General features: G+C 44.5%; 1 protein-coding gene across 4 annotated transcripts; it reads right to left on the reverse strand.

Moving 5' to 3' along the window:
* Positions 1 to 1,740: 1,740 nt before the first annotated feature.
* Positions 1,741 to 24,174, reverse strand: LOC130537706 (connector enhancer of kinase suppressor of ras 2-like). 4 transcript variants are annotated; one of them, XM_057054706.1, is made up of 22 exons: positions 23,683 to 24,174; positions 19,407 to 19,570; positions 17,484 to 17,686; positions 16,573 to 16,678; positions 15,708 to 15,749; positions 15,499 to 15,618; positions 13,912 to 13,971; positions 13,706 to 13,774; positions 11,110 to 11,256; positions 9,810 to 9,943; positions 9,369 to 9,571; positions 9,170 to 9,259; positions 8,358 to 8,542; positions 8,227 to 8,275; positions 7,968 to 8,146; positions 7,816 to 7,889; positions 6,736 to 6,807; positions 6,450 to 6,517; positions 4,772 to 4,872; positions 4,203 to 4,692; positions 2,881 to 3,080; positions 1,741 to 2,793 (listed from the first exon to the last, which is right to left on the reverse strand). In XM_057054706.1, exons 1-22 carry the CDS (start codon positions 23,744 to 23,746, stop codon positions 2,746 to 2,748), a joined length of 2,868 nt encoding a protein of 955 aa, XP_056910686.1. In that variant the 5' UTR covers positions 23,747 to 24,174; the 3' UTR covers positions 1,741 to 2,745. The 4 variants fall into 4 exon arrangements, with proteins under 4 accessions (XP_056910686.1, XP_056910690.1, XP_056910689.1 ...); XM_057054710.1 differs by having other exon boundaries at positions 9,810 to 9,928; positions 16,573 to 16,660; positions 23,683 to 24,173; XM_057054709.1 differs by having other exon boundaries at positions 16,573 to 16,660; positions 23,683 to 24,173.
* Between the last annotated feature and the right edge of the window lie 294 nt (positions 24,175 to 24,468).

The raw sequence follows: 24,468 nt of genomic DNA on the forward strand, positions 1-24,468 counted from the left end.
AAACCCTTATTTTACAATATTCTCTAAACTATTTTGCAGCAATCCTTCTGTCTGACATGGATGCTCTCACGTGGTTATCAATAGCTATTTTCCTGTTGGTAAATCTATTTTCAAGGGTGTTTCTGACTCACTAAATCTTGTCATTTGGGATATTGAATATCATATCAGAAGTGGATTTCATACAGTGTCTTTACATCTTTATAAAGAAATACGTTGAATGTATAAAAATCCAGTTCCATTCATGCACACTGAGGAGAAAAAGTGTGTACATTTTTCCATTTTTCAGAAATTGTATGTCTGTTCTTTTTTTTCTTTTTTTCTGCCTTGCCGAGTTTGGTTTACATTTGAGCTTTGAGAGATCATAAATGTAGATTCTTTGTGAGAGGTTGTCTTAAAGACTCATGCCTGAAATGCTGTAATGTCATTTTAATGAGACAACCACACCTTACTTTGCTTAAACGGACAAATGTGTTTCCCTGAGGTTAAAGGTCATTTAATCACCTGCTTCTGAGCTATTCAACACTGTCACAGACTGAGAAACGACAGAAACATGTTGCTATAATTAAAGCCCTGTAAAACAGCTCAGACGCTGCAACTTCTTTATTTTAGAACACACAAGTGACACACTAACAGGAAATCTGACGTGCGAGATTAAAGTAATCATGAGTGATCCGGTGATGCTGTCGTCCTGTTTCTTTATGTCAAACCAAAATAATTAAAAGGCACCCTATCGGCACACTCATGCGCACTTTTTCTATTAGAATCAACATCCTTCCTAAAACTCTGCAATATTAGAATATTAGAATATGATTCTGTCACCCTACAATCCAGCCTAATCCATTCAGACCCTCCTTTAACCTAATTCACGAGGGTAAAAAGATATGCTAATAGTTTTTTGTATATCTACTCACATAAAATGATCCAGGCTGCATTTCTGGGAGCTGCAAATATGATAATTCAAATATTGATCTAAATGTGTCAATGGTCACGTGGTTGCAGGGAGAATCACTCTTGTTTGTTTTGGACCTGCTGAGAATAGATCAAAACTTGTTTGTGAGTCAACAATTAGTCAGGCCAACACCAGGGTGGTGGTTCAGAGTGGCCGCTCGCTGCTGTGAAGACTGATGACACACAGGCTTTCCTGTCTCATCCTGCTCTCTAATCACATTTGCTCTTATTTACGAAAATACAACCAGGCAGGCGAATGCTTAGTGAGCTCAGCTGTGGAATCTTTGGCACGTAAGTAAGCGGAATCTGAGGGTTAATGAACAAGTAGGACAACGTATGCGTCGGGAATGCTGTGTTGGGTGCAGGAATGGGTGCAGCCAAGGGAAAGTAAAAGAGTTCAGAACAAGATACTGATGAATATTAATCCTAAATCTATATTTGAGGGTATATATGGAATTTAAATGCCCCCTTTTTTGATTGACACTGAACTACTGTGATTTTCATACCATCAGACTCTGTTTTGCATCTTTAGGCTCAGGAAAATATTAATCTAAATAGATCTTGTACCAGGCCAAAATATTACTAAAACCAAATTGTGTCCATGCATATTAAATCAGCAATGGCAATGTTTTAGTTTTCCCTCGTGTCCTGTAAAGATCCTCTTTTTTGTCACTCATAATTACCATGAAGAGGAGCTGAGCTACGCCACATTGGCAGATCACCACCCTCTGAAGCCTTCGTCACGTATAGAAATGGAATTATGACAGAGGCAAAAGAAACAATCAGCAACAGTTTTTACGTGTGCCACTGTCATTTATTTCATAAAAAAAGTAATATAGCTACAATATGGCACACTTGTGCAACGTCAGTCACTGTCCAATGCCATTGCAATGTATTTCACAAAGCATGCTTGTACATTAAACACTTAATAAATACAGATTTTCATCTTTCACGTGGTGAACACTTAAAAAAAAATACTCTGGGCTATACTGTAAAACACGTGTTAAAAACACAACATGGTGGTGGTGGTGTGTGTGTGTGTGGGGGGTGTTTAGTGTTCAAAAGTACCTTGAAATACAAAAGATGTTTTACAAACAACTATATAGACAGCATGCATACAAAAATATCCGGATGATTCCTTTGTAATTTACAATACTAGTTCATTATTGCCATCAAGCGCTGTTTTTGAGGAGACGGTTGCTTTCGGAACTTTCTCCGTCCGTCCTGGAAAAGCACAACATACATTCACAATCACTGAGGCACAGCACTTGAGTTACACTTTGCAGTAGTACCCCGTTACATCATGTGGTGACGTCTGTTGTGATGATGCAATATTAAATATACGTTGAACACCCTGTACAGTCATAGCACGAACCTTAATCGCACACACACGCACACACACATGCACGACAAAATGTCTTGTACATCCAAAATAGTGCTTAATTCCTCCAGCGACATAGTGACCGAACACGGCTCCTGCAGGAATGAAGCCAACAGAAGCGAAGGAGGGGGGCGGACATGCATCCGGTTCAAAGCTCTTAATCAAGTCATCACAAAGTGCATAAATTCATTTATTCATCAAACCAGTCGTCTATTTTGTCTTCTTCGGAAAGTCTCCCCGGATTCTAACGATACCGAGTCTTTGTGCTTCTGAGCTGTGTGGAAGGAGGAGGAGTAGAACAGAGCGCTGAGCAGGGAGGAAAAATAAAGACTTCAGGTGCCAGTTATCTCCAGCGGGAAGATGTTGGCTCTGTGAGGCACAGGCAGAGGGAATAGCTTCAATCCGTTCGCTCAACTTCACCCTAAAAAGCCCATAGATCTGTTTGTGTCCTGAAGAGGAACATTCTGTAGGGACCCAAAAAATAAAAACAGGTACGTTAACACTCCACCAAAATCCCATGGGTCAAATGTCATCAAAGCACAGTACCACACCTTGAGGGAACTATTGAGGATCCGGAGCCGGTGGAGTTTGTCATTGAGCAGAGGGTCGTTGACTCGGCGCACAAATGAGCGCTTGTATTCAAGGCGGCTGGTTGACCTATGGTCAGCTGAGGAAGCCAGGCTAGTCTGTTCCAGAGCCCGGTACAAATCTCCCAGAGAGTCTGCCTGCATCCTGCAGTCCTGTCTAGCACCTATTGGATGGTATAAGTGAGTTTTTCTGATATTTCAGAAGAGAAATAATGTCATTGACATCTTGAATACGTATGTGCAACTGCTAATGAATTGCAGATTTTATTGTTTGTTTATTGGCAAACATCATTTTTTATTTTTAAATGAACTATTCAGTGTTAATTAGAATCGAAGAGTATTAAACATTAAGTTAAAGCGCATCTTCAGATCTTGCTGTATCCTCTTAATACACACTGCCCTCTGTTGGCGAAACCTGAGCACTACAATTAAGTGACGAACTTGTGTTTTTGGTGAATCCTGAATGTGTGTGAAATACACCATCACCATATTTGATGCCTGTTCGTGCTTTTTCCCTTCTCTCTGGAGTGAGTGAACTGGATAAGAGAGAAATGGATTAACGAGGACAAGCTGAGCAGCCCGGGGCTGGTTCCTTTATCCTGCTCTGGATTCCGCACTAACACGGCCTGAAAAGGTTTCCTACTTGCCTCACCATTCAAGCACTGCCAAGAGGCACTGTGGCATCTCAAATTGGCAAAAAAGATCGAGAGTGAGTGGAAGTGTGTGTGTGTGTGTGAGAGAGAGAGAGGACTGCCAACCATACTCACTAAATGGGACACTAAATTTCATTTTACTTAGACATCTGCCCTGGAGGGTTTTAAAGGGCTGCTGCCAATCCAGTCCAATAAAACAACATGAGGGCCCAACCTCTTTGCTGGATCTGACAGAATAGCTGACAAGGAGGAGGTGCACTTTGCTCACCACTGCAGATGAAGAGAAAGATATGCTGGAGAGGTCCTGCGTTTAGCGATTAAAGGCTAATGTTAATAAATGTGATTCTCCTGGCCACCCACCCGGCCCTGTCGGATTATCGCCTTTACACTGACACCACACATCCTGCTATGTGAGCATTTCAACTGGAACTGAACTGTACTACTACTGAACTGTATTACTAAAATGCAAATATATGTAAGCACGTGTTTTTAATAAAGCATCATGTGAAACGAAGCCGCGCGTAGATGTCGTGAATCCCGACTTGCTTCAGGCTCCGTGGTGTCGTTCTGCTGTGACGCAATATTGTGTTCTCCTAAATATTTCTTTGGATATGAGGATTCCGCTGGTCTTACCAGGATCTCCGGGCCGCTCCAAGCGATAATGCTGGGGTTCTCTCTGTTCAGACGCAGCGGCGGTAGCAGCCAGGATGGCGTGGAGCCCACTGTCCCTGGGTAGTGTGAAGCTGCGGGGTTTCCCACCCACTTCCGAATCGATGCTCGCCCTGAGGGGCAGGGGCAGGGCCCTGTAGTGATCCTGCAGCAGGCTTCGAGGTGGTGGCAGGGTGGACTGCCGTCTGTACTCCATTGCCAGTTGATCACTGTTGTCAATCAATAGGGTCTCCTCACCGGGAAACGTCTGGAGGTACTGCAGCCGCATGTTGGTCTCCATCTGCTCCTGCCACGAGTTCCTGTGGCTGCTCATCTTCTGCCCGGGCGAGATGCCGTTGTTGCTGCCACTGCCTGCGTCGAGGGGCTCTGAGTGGAACTCCTCGTGAGAGGAGCGGGACTGGAATGTGTCGGAGGAGGAGAGGTGACCGCGTTTGGGCTCCAGGTAGGGGCTCACCTAAACACAAACACAGGGTTGGTGGGGCTTTGCGGCGTGCTACGATGCCCATATGTAGACAGCAGGCTGTGGGCCTCACCGACGATGCTCTGGGGTAGGTGTCATAAGGGGGAGGGGGACTGTCCTGTTTGGACATCGAGGGCATCTCCATGTCCTCGTGATCACTCTCACTCCAATATTCTGTCATGAAGAAATAGCCTGTTATTTATCTCTCTGTTACAGCAGAAAAGAACATTTAAAACATTCAAGCACTGCTGAAATGCAGAGGCGCCCCCTATTGGTAACAAATAATAAGAAATATAACAATTAAAAAAAGAAATATCCCACAATCTAAAAAAAATAACTTGGCAATACTGTTTATTTATGTGTAAATATTGTTCTGTGCTAATTGCTCAAATATCACTTCTTTATATTTCCACATATAACGAGATCACCACAGCGGAACCAAAGAAACCTGAACACTAGCAGCAGAACCCATCCGTCAACAGAAGCAGGGAGTTTCCAGTTTGCAGAAAATCTAAAAATGGTTCTTGTGCAATTAATCATCGGTCTTGCTTTGAGCCGAAGCCTCAGGTCAAGCAGATCATCCTTCTCCGTGGAACTGCAGTTTGAAAGGTGCCACTGCCGTGTTGGTGTGGCGTGGGAGTGATGAGACAGTGCCGGTTCAAAAGAAAGACAAGAATGTCTCGGTTTTTTGTCTTGTCGGGGGTGTTAATGGTCCAATTTTGTAACTTTATGGTGAAGAATGAAGCCCCGTCTCTGTAAAACCGGTGACAAACCTCATCTCACTCGCCCACTGCTGCGAGGATTTTATGTAAGCTCCTCAGAAAAGCACCAGGGTTACATTATTTCCTGTCCTGTTGCTGGAGATCAAAAACCAGTATATGAAATAATAAACAAGCCTTCATCTCCTAAAATTAGCATAAATATTCAGAGAGGAGATTTCATTGCTAAGCAGACGTGGAAGCGTGAGGTGTTAAAAAGCCTCCGCCGCTGATTCACAGATCAGATCTTTTAATTGGTTTTCCAGAGAATTGCATCGGAATAAACACGAACTTAAAGCAATTTTAGGTTGGTGTTTTGTTTGTTTGTTTGTTAATAACCCTGTAACTCAACAGCATTCACGTGGAATGAATATGAGTGGTGATGCTGGAGGTTTTTGTAGTTTATATGTAGAACCGTGATCCTTTTGACAATCACCATTTAAACCACAACGATGGATTAAAACAAAGGCCCGACTTCTACATTCATTTGTTTTCACAACTGGCACCATTTGGAAATGATCTTTTTTTCCCAGAGTACCTTAATATTCAGGGCTCGAAATATTTGGACAGCATCACCAAACTGTAATCAAACGCTCCAATTACAAGCTGATGTCAGGAGACCACCGAAATCCTGGGTTTCCTCCCCGGATCTTCTGTTTCAGGTCTGCTTTCTTGTCACTCTCGAAGTGAAAACCAGCCGGCTGAGCCATTAAAGTTTACAACATTTCTCTGCGTGCTTGTGCCGTCCTCACCTCTGCTGTCTACTCTATTATTTGTGAACTTGTGCTGGAGCTGGCATGCAGCTGAGGTGGAAAATTACAGCCGTGACCCTCTGATAGCAGCAAAATAATTATTGGTACGTTCATCATCCGCCGGCGGTCTGAAAGCAGCGACGTGACGTCCTGAAGTCTAGCAGCAGCCTCCTTATATAACCGCTGACCAGCCGCCTGCAGCAAAGAAACCTTTTGCAAATACGCCTGTGACTAATCTCACCTTGGTCCTGGCAAATTTTCTCCTGCTCAGAGTAGCCTGCCACCGCCATACTGAGGCGACTCAGCCACCTGTGGGGAGGGGGCAGGCATGAATCACAGCGGTAAGGCAGCATGTAAAAGGTTTTCTGCAAGCATGTTTGTGTGTGTGAGTCTGGGTTTGGATCCGCTCCATTTCAGAGAGACTCCTGTCCTCTGAGGAAAGGGTGCTGGTGGTGGAGGTGGGGGGTGCGGGTGGTGGTGAGGCTGTGGGAGTTTACATCCCGACTATCGCAGCCTCATTAACTCACCGGGACATGTCGTCTACATTTTCCGCTGCGAAGTAGAAGGTCTTTATCTTTGGGTGGCACGCTTTGAAAGCGCTGAAAGAGAACGGATGCTATGTTGAATCACACTTAAGCGCAAAAACCAGGACATATAGGAGAGATTAGCATGTGAATACACAAGGCTGCAGCGATAAACAGACCACACATTCATTATGGCGGAGTGACGCATGAACTGCCGGATTTCACTTCGTCAAATAAACACTCCTGCTTATTGCCAAAAGCTGCCCCTACACGTCTAAAGAACACGTGAGTCCAGTGGTTGAGAGGAATATAGGAAATAGCCCTGCGCAAAAACATTGTGGCAAATGTACTTACAAGTGTGATGAAATGGGACGTTCTTTATGTGAACTGTATAAACAGTGTAGGGAACGGAATTTCTTTAAGCACAATAGATTACAATGCTTTTTGTAATAGAAGAACAAAGTTTATACACAGTGGTATACCTTTGCTGACATAAAAAGTATGCATATGGGGTAAAAAAAAGGATAAATCTAGAATTTGAATTAATACCGTATCCACGGGAAAACACATGAAACCTATCATGTACACATTTAATATTCTTCCGACTAATCAAACACGGCGTTGTGTGATTTGTAAATAATCTCTGTATATTTCCTGCAGTTCCTCAAATGTTATTATTATTTATCACATTATTCTTCAGCCTGATTATGCTGAATTTTATTTTTGCCCATCATCCTGTCATCATTCCTCTCTTGCATGGTTGATCTTAATCGCCCGCCCGGGGGTGTCAATAGGCGATTGTGTGCATTGTCCGGTGGTATTTATCTATTTTACGAATGATTGTCTCCCTCATCTCTCCATCTCAGCCATTATGTATCATGTATGTCACTTTTTTTCATCTGCCTCAATGCGTCAATCCATAAATCACCCACTCAACACTGAGACTCCATCTTTATATGAATCAAAATAATAAAGGATGTTTGCATAATTCATTTCTCTCATGACTGAAACTCATTTGAATGATTGCTCCTAAATGCGCCAACAGGAGGACACTGTTGTTTGCTGATGAAAATAAGTACTCACTACTTCCTGCGGCATTCGGTGGCACGATCAATCTTGAACTCTGGAAGGCTGACAAAGCCTTCTGCCTTCTCGTCCTGCGAAGGGTAATAAAATAAATATTACCGGAAAAGCCGGGTTGTGCAAATGAATATTTCTAATGAAAATGTCTTCACCTCCTCATTCATGTACCAATATAGACACGTGTCTTTCAGGATGAACCAGTATTTCTTCCACTTCTGTGAGAAATAGGTTTTAGCGTCCTTCTTTTTCCACAGCCAGCCTTCACAGTCCCCCTGACCCAGGTCCCTGCAGGAGATCCGCCTCTTACTGATGGAAGATACGGGGCTCCCGGCTGCAGGTGACAGGAAAGGTTCAGAAAGCTCCCACACAAACCAGACGCTCGGCCCTGAACGCTCCGACGGACCCTCGTACCTTTGCTCTTTTTCTTTGACCTTGACCTCATCGAGGATCGTTCAAACACCTGCGATGAATCCGGGAAATAAGGACAACGTGACGTGCAGATAAAAGGGGATTTTATTGCAACCGCCTGCAGCGGGACTCACGTGGTAGAGGGACGCAGAGTCGGAGCTGGACGTGGACACTTCCATTTGGAGGGCGGGGATGAGGGTGTAATGGGTGGAGCCTCCTCCTCGGTCGCTCTTCCTCCTGTTTTGACTCAGGCTCCGTCCCAGTAAAAAGTCCTCCCCTGGGCCTTTATCTTCACTTGCAAAGCGCAGCAGGGAGTTCTCTGCAGGGACAGAGTGTAGGAAAAATCAACGCTGGACATGACTGGTGAAAAAAACGTATCAATTGTCGATGGTTTTTGATGAGAAAAACCCACGTTAGACTGTTGCCAAGGGCGAACGCCTCAAAAATTCAAATTGTTGTCTAATTATAGTGAAAAAGCAACATGCCGCCAACGTCCCCGAGGAAAACAAACACATCACTCAACGTCTTTCTTTGAGATTGAAGCGCGACCCCTCACGCAGCATTTTCCCTCCTACTGTAGCACAGGAATGGGAGAACCTGCGGTTGGATGTATTTCCACAGTTGTCAAAGCAACAGAGTAGGATTTAAAGATAAACAGCGAGACAGCTGAGAGCGCGAAACAGCGCGGGATAGAAGGGGAAAGGGAGCAGCGACGGATGATGAACATATGGAGGATACGGAGGCAGAAATTGATATCCGGCATGTTATCAGTTCTGACAGGCCAGCTCATCCTTCTAGATTCTTTTTGGCGTGGAGATCTGAGAGGGTTAGGATATTATGAGATATCCACCCACCCACCTCAGCATCCCTCTCTCTCTCTCTTCACCCATCCTTTCTCTGCCTCCCTTTCTTCTTCCTCTCCTCACTCCTGCTGCCTCCCACTCACCTCTCCTGCTCTCTCTCTTCAGCTTGACCAGATCTTCGCCGTCACCCGCCCAGTTGTATTCCACCGGCATCGAAATGGGCCTGAGCCTGCCTAGAACAAGGAGGCATGGCAGGAAATGTCAACATCATATCGCTGTCCACCCACACACACACACACACACACACACACACACACACACACACACACACAGAAGTCTTACCATAGGTGGGTGTGCTTTCCCTGCGGTGGGATGGCACCTCTTGGTTCTGGTCATACTCATAACAGTACAGGATGGAGTCTTCCTCCACCAGAGGAAACTGCCCCCGACACTCCTGGTCCAGGTAGGAGTTTGGTGACTCCGATCTCTCCACCACGTGCACGTCCGACTGAGTACTTTCACCTGGCATGTTCCCCTTCTCGTCTCTGTGGAACAAGTAGTATTTTATCATTAAAATACCTCATCAAACATATTTATTATTCATGAATTAACCTTGAATTGTTCTAAACCTTATTAGCTTGTTTTTCCCTGGCCGTAAGTTTGAATATGCTTGTTAAGTTTTACTGGATGTTTTTTGTTGTTGCCTTGATCTCACACTTTGTTTTTAAGGACACATTGTGAGTGACCTTCTTTGGAAGAACGTGTGTGCCTGTGTGTGTTCACCTGGGGGTGTAGGGCTCCGATGGTGGAGGGGGGATGTAGAGGTCCTTCAGGGCGCAGCTGCTCCTCCTAGAGGGAGTGCTTAAAGTGCTGGTCGGTGTGGTGACGCTGCTGCTCGGGCTCTGGGGGAAGAGCGGCTGCGTGTGAGCGAGAATAAGTGCGTGCACGTGGGAAGGAGTCAGACAGAGGAGAGGAGAGAGGGAGGGGGATGGATGGATGCAGAGAGTGACACATTGAAAATTTGGAGTTCAGACAGTTGGTCAGACACCATTTGCTCAGTTTAGACTGTGTCACTGAGCAGCTCATCCGTGAAATGAGCAGTGTAATGTATGTTTCGTTTCTTTCTCTCTGACCGCCGCACTCGAGAGGCGAGCTGTTGTGCAGTCCACTCAGTCCACACGCTCAGGTTAGGGAAACTCGGTCATACATTACATGGGGCAAGAATTCTGGTGTAGTTAGAATCACTTTCCAGACTATGTTAAGGTGCAAATCCTTGATTCTAGGTTATTATTGTCAGCAACGCATTGAACTTTAAAACTCCAAAACCAGATGAGTAACATCGACAATTTGTTACACCATCATCTGTGTATGTGTGTGTGTGTGTGTGTGTGTGTGTTGCGCAGCTACCGCAGGGCTCTGATGTCCTTTGTAACACCTTAACACGCTTGATTTAAGCTACGTCCCACAGTTAGAAACATTAGTGTTTTGATTTCTCCCCCACCATCGGAGTAGCAAATTTGATTTGGGTGGAGGAGAAGAAAGAAATGGGTGGGATGAGTGATGAAGCAGAAGGTAACCTACGTAGAACTGTGCTTCAGGGCCCCCGGGGGAGAGAGAGCACTTTTTTTTCTGGCGTGGGGCACAAAGAAAACCAGACTGGGCTACATTAATACCAATCTGGCTCAAGCATCCCATCCTCACCAAAGTGGCCAAACTAGGACAACAGATGCATCGAAGGGCCGATGCATCACCTTGTATTCAAGTTATGCTGAATCTATTAAGTGGCAAGCTGAAAAAATGTAGCCATAAATAAGCACAATAGTAGTCATGGCCACAAATATCTACATGTAAATGCCAAAAACTGAAAAGAGCAGTTTATAAAGCTGATCCCTGCTGGAATAACCCGACCTTTACATCCACACTCCTCACGTTTCTATTTACAGCCTTGTGTGGGGTATCGGTCTCTGAGTAGTCGGTTGGGACCCATCCAAGGATCCATATATACGCGGGCGCATTTCGCGAACAGACAAACATGAACATCACACACGTCTGTGGAGGATGAAAATGAAAAGCGCCTTCGTACTTGCAGAGCCAACGGTTTCCATCTCATGTTCTTGAGCAGAGCGGGGGTTGAAGTCAGCGTGCTCTGCGGGCGTTTCTTTAGCGTCAGGGTCACGCCTGCCGGGTCCCCACGCAAAAGGTTCACCAAGTTCTTCAGCTGCCAGCCCACCTAGCGAGACAGCAACAGCGTGGTCAGGGGGTCCGCAACACCACCGCCACTTTCATAGGCTGACGACTAAGTACAAGACGAGAGGACTCGGCCTTTTTTCCCACACATGGTTGGTGGTGATTATTCTAATAAGGCACACAGATCATGATGGTTAGAAGCTGTGCACAACAGCCTGCAGACTGTGAAGCTGGCGAGGCCGCCGCGCACGTCCCTGGATGCCGAAGGGCATCTTGTACCCTCCTGTGATACTAATCTGCAGGCGCTCCTGTGATGCTGGATGTTCTGAACAGCTGCATGCTTTGCAAATAACTGCTAACCCAGTTTTGATGACATTTAACACACAGATGCACACGCACGCACGCAATTCACGCCCAGAGTGAGTGCGTCTGCAACTGAACCAAATATGCCACATCTAGTTTGGGGTGAAAATCTCCACTCATTTGGCTGCTAGCAGTGAGTTTCAGTACGTTTCCTGTGTTCCGAACAGTTAGAAACAAGGGCATTTTTCAGGCAGTGACCTTGCAGTCACTCTGGTCCCTTCCAAGCCATTTTTCACCTTGACAACTATTACAGAGAAATCCTTCACATGGAAAATGCATTAAAGGTAGCAGGCAGGTTTTATAGCTAAAAGCATGTATTCGTTGCAGGAAGAACCCAAATAAACTTAATTTAAAGCAGCAAAACTCCAAAATGTTACTGAGTGTTTTCAATTGTCTTATCTTAAGAATTGTTTGATGGTAAAGACTTTCTTTTGTTCTTTTTAATCTTTTTCACGTGCTTTGCATCCGTCCTGCATGTTGACTGAAGGGACGCCCATCAGATTACATCATTCCTATATGACGACCTTCCATCCATCCATCCATCCATCCATCCATCCATCCATCCATCCATCCATCCATCCATCCATCATCCATCCATCCATCCATCCATCCACTTACCCACCCACCCACCCATCCATCCATCCATCCATCCATCCATCTCAGAGCACACATCACTCCAATTAATCCAAAGTGCATGTTCTTTGGCCTGTAGGTGGAAACTGGGGTGCCTGGAGAAAACCCACTCAGTTAAGCTAAAATGGAATGGAACCGCCTTCCTCTTGGAATACCATGAATACAACCCACTGTTTACATTTTGCAGCGATTTGCTGCAACAGTCGGCTATCCACCATGATCATACCTACAGGCTCAAGTAAATTACATTATTTCAGAGGGCTGAAATAGGTTAAGGGAGCCACTTTGAGTGACAGCGCCCTTTTGGCTCGGCAACCAGCCGAGACATCTGATTTAACATCTTGCCATCACCCACTTAAGCGGTCAAATTTACTCAGCTGCTGCTGATTTTCTCATTCGTGATGTGCAGCAGAACTAGCTCTCCTTCAAGTCCAGCTCCCACGTGTAGTCCATAACACATAATACAGTAAATATAAAGAGCTGTTATGGTTGCACGGCACACGGCATGCACACCAGCCTCACTGCTCCGAATCCATCTTTGCCAAAACCATGTCTGCATCTGCACTTAGCCTTGACAGAAATGGCAGCAATTGGTGGGCGAGATGAGCGACACCTCGCCACTGCACATACAAGTAGCAATTATTGTAGACAAAGGGTGCTATATTCAAACGCTGCAAGTTTTTTGCTTTCATTTACTCTGAATTTCATATTAGTATTTGAGCAAGAGGAAATCTGTGCAGTTCCCATAATAAGAAAAATGTCAAAATATACATTTGTGGGACAAACACTCTCAACGTTGATCCATTTGAATCATCCATTCAACTCATAAAAGCATAATTTTTCCATATTTTAGTGAAAACATAATAAATAACTCGTTGGAATAGCTGGTCATTGGAATCAGGAGCACATTTAACTTCAAAGTTTGCATGTGATTATCATGATTTGTTGCTCTATAACTGAGAGCAAGCTGGTGAGCAGCTCTCCAAAACACACGCTAGACTGCACACAAGGCAGCAGCGGCTACACAGGCAGCCACCACTTACTTCAGATCTACTGGATTTGGCTGCAACTCCAGTTGAAGCTGAAGGTCTTAAAGCATTTTGTGGAATGAGAAACGTCTCTCAGCTGTCCAACAGCCCAGCAGTGAGCAGATGAGGCCATATTCATTTTTAAATTCTGCATCTCTCTGAGGGCCAGAGATTGTACTTTGGGTGAGATGCTGTGGTGACCTGAGTTAAATAAACCTGACTATCCGATTGTCCTTGTGATGCTGCGGTCCCATTCAGTCAGAACGTTACATCGTCAAAAGCAGCCTGCAGCACTGAGCACAGGTAGTGCAGGTCTAGCTGCTGGCCCACTGTGACTGCGCTAAAAAAGGGTCAGAAATATGTAGAAAATGTACATTAAAAGCATCAGAATTATCCACTTGCTTATGGAAATATAATTAGGAATCCGAAAGATGGAGTGATTAGATGAAATGAGCAGAGGGTTCTTACCACTGTCTGATGATTGACCTGAATGACTTCATCTCCAGCATGGATTTTCTTACAGCGGTCAGCGAGGGACTGATGGAGAGGCAGAGAAACGTGACCATTAGCTGCTGCTCCTCATCAGCAAATCACACAACTGCATGGAACATTAGACAGGAATATGCAGTGAGACAAACACCTACATGAGGGAGCTCAAAGAGGTTTACACTTACGCCTTCAGTCGTCCCAGTGATGACATGCAAACCATCATATGTTGATTTGATATACATGCCCTGTGGGAGGTCAGCACAATCGTCAGTCCACACAACATATATGTTCATGTCTGCAGTGCAACCTAACGGGGAATTTGTGTTAGTTAATGACGAGCAGCAGGGAAAAACACATTTCCAAGGATTTGCTTTCCAAACACACGTCGTATAATCTGACTTAACGTCATGTGATGAGTCTCAAAGGCTCTTTAAGGTAAATTGAATTGCACATGGCCGATTAGTGCTCTGTCAATACTGTTTTGTCTCCTGCCCAAAAACAAACACGTTAAAAAGGCATTTTGAAAACACACTCGGATATCTGCAGCCGCACACAAATGCACCGAAGCAGCACGCCAACCTCCAAGATAAGTGTAAGAGCTTTATTCTTAGGCCACTCGTCCTACTGTGCTGGGGATTTACTGAACGGATGAGAGAATTTTCTTGCCCCCTGCTTGTATTTGAGTGGGGGGTTGGACATCTATGTGCCCCAGGCAGGGTGCTTATGTGTAAGTGTAGGTCAGTGCAAGAATGGAGTCTGACAAAGTGCAAACGGTTACACCGCGGTCACAAACATGCCTCTACTTTGAGTCTAGGCTTTGTTCATATTGTCCACATAGTTTGCGCACACTGTGCATTTTATTTCTGCCCATGTGCTTTTCAACAAATATTTATTGACGGGCAGCTTATCATGTTGCATTTTGTCAGCTTATTCGTGTGCCCACAAGCTCAGCAAAACCTAGATTTGGGGCAGCTGCAGTGGGCAGCACTTATCCTGGTCAGCACAGCAGCAGCAGCGGCACAGCAGCAGCACAGCAGCAGCAGCAGCGGCGCAGCAGCACAGAAACATTTGACCCCTGTCAATGCCTCATCAAACTTTAAAACAACGCTGTAAAAAGACGCCCTTATAGCGTTTGCTTAACAAGGAGTGAGAGATCACACATGAGGGATAAAACATGCAAAATCGTTCAAAACGAAAAAGGTCGTAATCATGTAATTTGAACATGTCTCCGTTGTTTAGCACTAATAGCATTTTACTATAAACTTTTTATGATAGTTAATAAAACCATGGAATAGAATTCTCTGTTTCTTAGTAGTACTCTTGTTATACCGGTAAAAGGTATGATTCTTTAGAGTCAGACTGCAGGACACCTACTGTCTATTAAAAATAAATTCCACTGTGCCTTTATTAGCCACAACAGTCCTATTTCTATTGTTAATAATAATAAGAAGAAGAAGGACAAAAGGCCATAAGAGGAATGAATAAGGCTTATATATCACTAACATCTTAATTCGTTATGTTTAAGTGATACTATTGTGGTTCACTCCACACATCAGAGAAAAATACAGTGATTTGTCATTTCTATAGGGAAAATAAGGTGAACAATTACACTGCACTATAAATGTCGTCTATATTTCAAATGGAACATGTTAAACCTCATGAAAATGGCCCTTATTATTTCACATTTATTTCCTTTTGGGATACAAATATGGATGTAAATCTACTTATTCTTACAGAGAGACAAACTCAATGGCTGTTCTCCAAGGCCTTACCAGTCCTTCGGTGGATTTGATGTTGGCCAGCTGCACCACCTCCAGGTGTGCAGCCTGGGAGACCATAGGATCTGAAGACAGAGAGATGATGTGGTCGCACACCTCCGACAGAGTTTTACACTGAGGGGGAAAGAAGGAGCAGTTAGAGATGCACAGGCTGCAGACTCGCAGTGTGCACGTTACAGCCTCGCTCGGGTGCAAGAACTCACCACGTGCAGAATTTTGTTTTCCGTTTCGTACACAGAGCAGTCCTGCAGGGTGACAGAGCGTGTTAAATTGGTTATTATTGGCATTTTGGCTGTAGGTGGATATAAGCTTGGCACCTATAACCCCCAACACTCCCACACAGACATGCACAACCAAATGCAAACACCAAACAAATGAATCACTAATGCGGAGGCAGATCGCTCTCTTTCTCTCTCTCTCTCTCTCTGCCAGCCTTTCTCTGTCTTTAGTTCCCTCACTCACCTTTTTCACTCCCACCTTTCGTTTTTGCAATTTGCATTTTCATCATCACCTCCTCTAAATAAAAGAATAGCTTTTCTCATTCTTTGCTGATTGCTCAGAGGGGTGATCAAGGCTGAGGCTAACGACATTTGAGGAAAAGGAAAACGCACTAAACTCAAACCATATCTCACCTTGATCAGACCCATTATCTTTATTTCAGCTCAACCAGGCGGCACGTTATACAAAACACATTTCAACAAAAAACTGGTGGGCTTAAAAGGGAAAATATTGTGCTGTAATATCAGAATTTATTCTGCTGTGTGAATTCATTGACGTGCCTGAAAAAGTGTTTTTGGTGCTCTGATTGTTACTGTGGACTAGAGAGAGAGACTTTTTAAACAGAAAAGCCTTTGAGGTTCAGCCAAAAACTGTTACTCTCACCAATTCAAACCAAATTCCACCAAATCTCGCTGATATTGTCGTCTGCATATGTGAATTGTTGTGCTGTCTGAGACATTGAGGATCTGCCAGGTCAGATCCTCAATGTCTCAACACAACATCTCCATTCAAAATGAATGAAACCAGAGTCTTTCTTTAATTGCATTTGTGATGGAACTGTTTATTCACCTGTTGTACAATAGTAGTGAGCTCGAGACACAGCTGGATCACGTTGTTTCTGGTTACAGAATAATCAGCCACAGCAGCAAATGGGGACCTGAAAAAGAAGGAGCACCTGGAATGAACCATTAGATCATTCATCCTTCGAGAATATATTATATTTATGGAATAAATGTTATTGATGGCTCTCATTGGACAAAACCAAAGTAACCTGTATGATTTGCAAGGACATACGAAAGACTACCGGTACACAAAACACATCATGTTTTTGTCACTAAATAACTTAAAAGTATTGTTATTGTTGTTTATTTGTATGAGAGACATTTAAAATGCAAGTTGTCACTTTGTCAGAGATAATGCATTCAGATTGGACAAAAGCGTGGACATTTAATCTGAATGACCCCTGCCGATTATGTAGATATATTAATATGAGTACTGAGCAGAAAGGCACTGTTAAACACGCTTCTTTGAACTTCAAAATTGATCAAACACACACTTGGATCCTGGAGGAAAAAAGCAGAAACGAAAATAGACTTGCTCGACGCCTTTTTGGTCACCCTGTCAACATGTTTTCTTGTCAACTGACAGACTTAAAAGCACCTTGATCACAATTATGTAGGTATTGCGAAATAAAATGTAGAGTTCCTCAGAAACAAACTGCCTTTTCTACATTTTACAATGATTTTTTATTAAAAAATCTAGTTAGAATTACACAAGAAGTTCTGATGTTGGCAGCCTTTCCCCACAAACCAAGCATCCAATATCTAACAAAACCCTTGATCATTCCTTGAACTCAAATCTATAAATCTCTACATTAACGTAAGAATAGGCGTCCCTTTGACCTTGTTTTACCCATTTTGTTTGTGAATGCATTAGACTGAAATGTTGGAGAGCTTTATGCACCATTTTGCAACTCTCACCTGTCCAGCCAGGCGAGGAGGCTCTTGGCTGCGGCGATCAGGTCCACCACCGAGGTAAGGAAGTCATTGGGCAGCTTGCGAGTGGCTCTGCCATCGTAGTGGCCGCTGCGCCGCCTACCTGCGATGAAGTTCTGCAGGTTCTTGGCTGATGCATTGAGCTTGTGAGAGAGTGTCTTCAGGTTCTCTGTCTCCAGCCCGTAATTCTACAGAAGAGAGAAATTCGCTGTTTAACAAGGTTGTTTGTCCTGGAGAGACGTTTAAACAGTAAAAACAGATCAAATGTGCAGCCTACGTCAGAGGAATGAAACCCCTTCTGGCCCGTCCATGAGCCCCCCCTCCCCCTGCTGTCACTTTGCATGTCTAGTAAAAGCACAACCGTGCTCACCCTCAACAACAAAGTGCACGTGCCGGCCTGTGGACATCTGTCATGTCACGGTTACTCGTGGGGGGAGAGTGCAACAGGAGTCCACTAATCATATTTAATACAGCAGTGGCTGAGAGACTTAAAACTAAATCTCAGTTACGTAAAGAGCTTTGAGGCAGGAGCAAGCCCCCCCCCCCCTCTGTGCAGAGATGGAGGATGAGAAGACTTTGGATTCAGATTGCATCTGTGACCTCAGTCCACTAAATCTCCATCCAGCCTCTTTCTCTCAGGCCAGCAGATCTTCATCTATATGCCATCCTCCCCCCCTACTGCTTATTCACCCTTCCTCCTTTTACTTCGGGTTGAATTGCTCACAAATGTGCCTTTTCCATATCAAGATTGCTTCAGATGATGCTCAAAAGCGGCCCCACACTTGCAATGACTCACCTACAACCCCCCCCCCCCCCCAAAAGAAATAGCAGCTCCCAAAATATCTCTGTTCCAATTTCTTACAAAATGACATTATACAATTCCACAAGTTTTGAAAGATTTAAAAATAAGCAAATTGCATGAGGCGACGTCTTTCGTCTAAATTAAACCCAAGCTGAAGAATGCGTAATGAAGTGTGGCTCCAGAACTGAGCCTTGGGGAACACAGCAAAGTGGAAGACACTGTAGAAAGTTTCACCATCGTCTCTCTGCAGATAAGATGGACTGCTGCGTGACACGACCACTCCTTGATACCCACACACTGCTGGAAGCAGGAACTTATTGATTAATACAAAGCAAAGCCAGTATCACTTAAAGTCACGATATGAGCGCTTTTCTCAGCCAGCAGGCAGGAATCCTGCGAGGACACAGAGGACTGGCTGATCCAGGCAGGCAGTCAGCCTGGCCTCCACCTCTATCTGCTATCACATCACCGTTGGAACTCAATGGATGAAGAAAGACACGTTTGCCCTGCGTTGGTTCCCAGCAGCTACCGGGAAGGAAGCAGAAACCAGACATCCCACCTCCACCAGTCAAAGGGACACGTGAAAGTCACTCCTAATCGGATAACAGCTGAATTTCATTTTTTTTTCACAAGTTCTTTCATGAATTAGGCACCGGACCAACCCTCAAAAGCAGTTGTATGTTAAATTACTTCGAAGAGAGCAGAAGGTGCACGGTGTCGCGCTGCTGTCACTGGCACGACACACGTGCTGTATACATTTGAGACACTTTAGTCAGCAGAAAAGAACTTTATCATGCTGATACATGCAAAAAGTTACTAGGAGCAGAAATCTCTTCCTTTAATCCACGTCAGCACTAATAACAGCTTTAAGATTTGTCTGCAAAGCTTATTTGCAAAAGATAATCTGGTAGATGAGTGTTGGTGTCTAAAGGCTGAGGCGAAGTGAAGCCCTTTTCCCTGTTGTGCGGTTTATTCAAGTGTTTGTTTTGACAATTTTTTAGTCCCCAAATGGAGATAAATTTGAGTTAAATCCCTTTATGTAACAAACATGACACTTTTGGGGGGAGCTTTGAAATGGAAATGCTGGGTGGGGACCTAGAACTCACCAGAGCACAGAGTAAGTCCACAGCCTCCAGAATGAGCTCCTGATGGCCGATCCTGGACACCCCCAAGTCCTCCAGCTCCTGGTGGGTGATCCGCAGCAGCTGGTCACCGCCAACTTTTTCTCTCTCAAAGGTTTTGATGTACTGCTGGAGGCAGTCGTCCAGACCTTGGGAGCCACAGAGTGAGAACATGGTTCATATGAAGCCCACGTGCATGCGATGTATCCGTACTTTCTATTAAACACGGGTTGAACTGCGCAGAGATTTGTGTTTCCTTTTGTCGTCTTACGTAGGGAAATCTGAGAGATTTCCCTCCCCAACAGCCATTTTGGCTGTAAACTAGAATAAATGCTCGGCTGAAAAGGAGACGTGTGTCTCCGCTCCACTTCCATCTTTCTGCTGCTGTAGGTGTGAGTTATTTTAATAAAGCAGTCGACGAGGCGCAGCAGAACACAGGAGCACGTGTGATTCTTCAACTCCAGCAGAGGGTAAATTCTGCGGAACCACGCATCAATGCCAGGATGTGTTAAATATTCATAGCAGAATCCAACAGAACACAACAGCGTCTCTGCATTAGAGTTAGAGAAGCGCTTTAAACCGCGCGGTATTCCAGCCTTCTTTCACCAGCACGATGCTCCTCTTACTCCTACACCACTACAAACAACACAAAGATGATAAAAAGAGGACATTAACCAAGAAAACATCTACAACAATAATGGCTGTACGTCTCTGCAGGGCACACTATATAGGTGACTGGAAATGTGGCGGTAACAGCCAGCCTGTCTTCCTGGACAGGTTTTTTCCCCAACAATCAGCTCATCTAAAACTTAGCGTGTGCATTCGGTCTTATTTTTGCCTCCTCAGCTGCTGAAAACACCGAGAAGAGCTTCCTAATGCCTTCTCCTCTCTCTTACTCCCATTTGTTTATTCATCCATACGTCCATCTGTTCTTCTGATTTCCCATCTGTCGCATCCTTGACTAGCTTTTGTCTTCCACTATAAGTTCTTATGTGGGAGTGTATGACGCCGGTATAGTGCAGCATCTTTACTGTGAGTGAATATTTAGTGCTGCCAGCTGTGCAGAGACACAGATGAAACTGTTGGCTGTCATCTGGATGCGGAAATATGATGTGTCAGGCCAGTCAGAATATCCCCAGTAATTCCAGTTCCATGGTTAGGATGCTTTTCCAAAACAGTAGCACTATGATCACAATTCCTCAACATTACAGTATCTCTAAACGAGGTAATATTATTAAGTGAATGGTTTAGGTGGGGGGAAATGCAACACAACTGCAATTGGCAACAACAGGGGTGAACCAAAAACCTGCTATAATGATCTTTAACAGAATTCTTTCATACTTATTGCATCTATTCTTAATATATCCAGGAGGAAGGGGAGAGTTGCAGTTGACACCTGCTCACTCAGCACGTGTGAGCCAACGTGAAAACCGAGAGACAAACGAAGAAATGCTCACACACAAACTAGAAGAACACAGCATCAAGACACGTATGCCTGTGAACTGGGCCTCAAACCTGTCATCACAGTATGGCTCAAATACCCACCCAACCAACAATACTTCCAAAAAGCCGTTGCGACCCTCAGAATAGGAATAAAGCCAACCTGCCATCAACTGACATTATGGCTGCTGCCATCTTTTGGACTTTGGACATTTTTAAATGCATGAATACAAGTAAAAAAACTGTATATTATATTACTGTATCTTAATTTTATATAAATACATCGATAATATAGACAAATGTTTGAGACAACGTGCTCTGCGTGCTGTGCATGATCCTCTCAACAGCAGCTTTTTCTAATGGTTTTCTATCCATTCTATAGCCCAGTCTCCCCTTAATGAGGAAGCGGGTTCACACAAACACAGACAACTGTTTGCTCATCCTCTTTTCAAGTGAGTCACTTCTCAGCGTGTTACTGATCAAGAATTCAGACCGGGTTTAGCTGGCAGCCGAACGGTGGAAAAGTAAACATAGGAAGTTTTATGGTTCCGCAAAAAACTGAGAGGCTTTACTAATCGGCCTCTTCAGCAAGTTAATTGAGACCCATTATGTTGACGAAGGTTCCCTGCGTTACCATAGGAACCACAACAGAGGGTTTTGGAAGGGATTCTCCATGACCGCAGGATCAAATAAAGAAATAAGTGATGTGGAGACATAACAGTGTGTAAAACATGCAGGCGTCTAAGCAGTAATCATTCAAAAGATCCGCTTTGCTCGACAATATTTTGATAGCACTCTCATTAAATGTCTTAAGTTAGGACTCGCGCCGAACCCAAAGGAGATGACATTTAATAAAGAGTGGCACATTTCCGCCCTCTAACTGAAATGTCACCTCTTATCTGATCTTGTGTTTTACAGGGTGGTCCTACACGACTATTTGCACTGGCTAATTTCCATTATTTCCCCGACCAGTTGCTGCATTGCTTTCCCGATCTGAGCAGGGAAAAAAAGCACAGGCAGATCCTAAACTCCATTACAGAACATCCCACTGGAATGTGAGGTAGAAAAGATATTCACGCAGCACTTTTCACACAAATTTATGATAGTCTGAGGTGTCACTTATCCTGATGCGTGTTTATTCCGTGAAGACAGAACGCGAGAAAGATCAACAGAGAGCAGCCATAAAACTCCTACACTGCACAAAACATGAATTATGTTAATGCACAAGGAATGAGAGATTACACTAAGCCTGTATCGGGCCAGTATCTCGTACAGTTCACAAATGTGTTCATATGTGTTCCAGCAGTTACTGTGCAACTGTCAGTGGCAGTCTTCCAGTCAATGCTGGAATTCTTTTTTTTCCTCTTTTGTGTGACAAGAATCTCTTCCTTAAAGCAGCTTTTGTGGCCAGTGAGAATAGAGCGTCTTGCTCACACAAAACCCTAACGTGGGGGTGGAGAAAGAGAATGTGGGAAGGTCACAGGCTGCCCCTATTTGGCCTCCAGTGACATCACGGATCTCTATGCTAATAATGGAACCTGTGAATGCTAACGACACGAGACTGAGAATAGATGTAAGACAAGAACGAAAACCCCCATCCTCTTCTGGCCGTTTCCTCTCCCTCAGCGTCCCTCACTATTACAATTACTGGGCTCTAGGCACTGGGTCCTCTCTGCTCCACTTGTCAGATGTGTGATGCTGGAGAGCCCGATCTCGTGACCCTTCTCTGCTTCTCACTCACCACACTTTGCACTGGTGTGTATTTACAGATCGCTTAAGATCTCATCCTCAATCGTATAGGCTTGACATTTTTTAATGAGACAGTTGTGCCACAAAATCCCAACCCGCATTATATTCAGGTACAAAATGTACAACACGAGCCTAAAGAGCAGAAGACTGATCTTTGCCATCGTAACATGTCTGAGGCAGCAGAAAACGGCCGTTGGGCTTAGAGATGTGACTAAGAAACTGTGTGTGTGCGTGTGTGTGCGTGTGTGTTTGCAGTACAGATGTATGCTCTATGCTGAAGGGTGCGATGCTGAAAGAAAAAAACATGGAAAAAAATAAAAATATTGGACACTGCAGAAAAATGTACAATCATGAGTGTCCCTCATCTGAGTTCAGAACCTCCCCGGACAGTTTCTGCCTTTAGAGTGAAGACAGCCTCCAGTTATCACTTTAACAAACAACTCAACACTAAATATCTGCCCTGAGTGTCTCTGAAGACCGCTTGTGTGAACTCTGTGTCATCCTTTACTTTCTAAACTGGCTCTTCCACCTGTGAATTTCTGAAACGAGTCGATGCTAAATCAGACTAAATGGATTTAAATGAGGTTTATCCAAGTTTGATTGACTTCCAGCGTCTTTAGCCTCACAAACAGCTGCACAAGTTCGGTCACGATTCCCGATTTTTATACACTACACACATATGTTCATCTTCAACAAGAGTCACATCCCTAAAATACAGAACATGAGCACAGATTCACTAGAAATTATAAAGACTGGCGTCTAATTATAGGATCTGCTCTGCGTGTCTTAGCCGCGCGTAAACAATAGCGGGACACAATAGAGCCTTAAACCTTTTCCGTAGACTTGCGATCCAGAGGGCGAGCGAGCCTAAAAGAGTACGTTAAACTGCCTGAAACGAAAGGATCCAAAGATTCGAGGCTGGAACCTAAAGCCTGGATGAGGCAGAAAGCCGAGGCTCAGCAGGTGTTTTTGTTCTTTTTGGGCATCTTGACTGAATCTACGACGCGCAGTTGCAGCTCAACATCTCTGCAAGAAGCTGCAGCGCTGAAAACATTTCAAGGTTCCGTCCTACCTTTCATCCAATCGACCACTTGACCGGAGCTCCACTTGCTCACAGGCTCCATAACCAGTGCCATGCTAAGAAGTTTGTCTCCTTCAGGTTTGACAAAAGGAATCCCACCCACCGCCCCTCAAAAAAAATGGAATGAAAAAGGGCGGCGGAAACAAAAACACATGCAAGCCAAGCTCTCCCTATTAATTATCGGATTTCTTGAGTCACAGACAAGACGAGGTAGGTCCAGAAAGGTGCAGAAATATTGCTGTAGGGAGCCTGTGCGCAGCGCAGCGCAGCAGACTGGAGCACATTCCGGTGCTGAGCCCCCCTCAAACACCTCCTTCACTTGTCATTCATGTCAGGCTCAGTGGCGGTGCTACTGGTGGGTCCCTGCTGCCCGGCACCCCTTCTTCCAAAATGCATCCCAGCATCATCCAGAGCAGGAGGAGAAGAGCGCGCAGGCTGGCTGCTGACTGGAGGAGAGGCTGGCTGCTCTCTCCTCCCCTCACGCACAGACATGAAGTCATAGCCCTGACTGTGCGTGTGTGTATGAGGAGTGGTCCGTGCCACAGGCAGCTGAGGGGAGATAGACATCGATTCGGGTTTGATGGCTCCAACATCAGGTGGATTTGGACAGTAACAGTCTAAATGAATCCATTTAAATATAAATAAGACTGTGCTGCTGTTCGAGCATGAACGCAAGAATAAAGACGTTTTATTAAGCTGACAGCACCTTCAAATCTTTAAAAATAAAATAAAATCAGTGGATGGGACAACAAAATGTAATCCTCATGAATCCTTATG

Source organism: Takifugu flavidus, chromosome 14, assembly GCF_003711565.1.
Source record: "Takifugu flavidus isolate HTHZ2018 chromosome 14, ASM371156v2, whole genome shotgun sequence".
In the NCBI taxonomy this organism is placed as follows: Eukaryota; Metazoa; Chordata; class Actinopteri; order Tetraodontiformes; family Tetraodontidae; genus Takifugu; species Takifugu flavidus.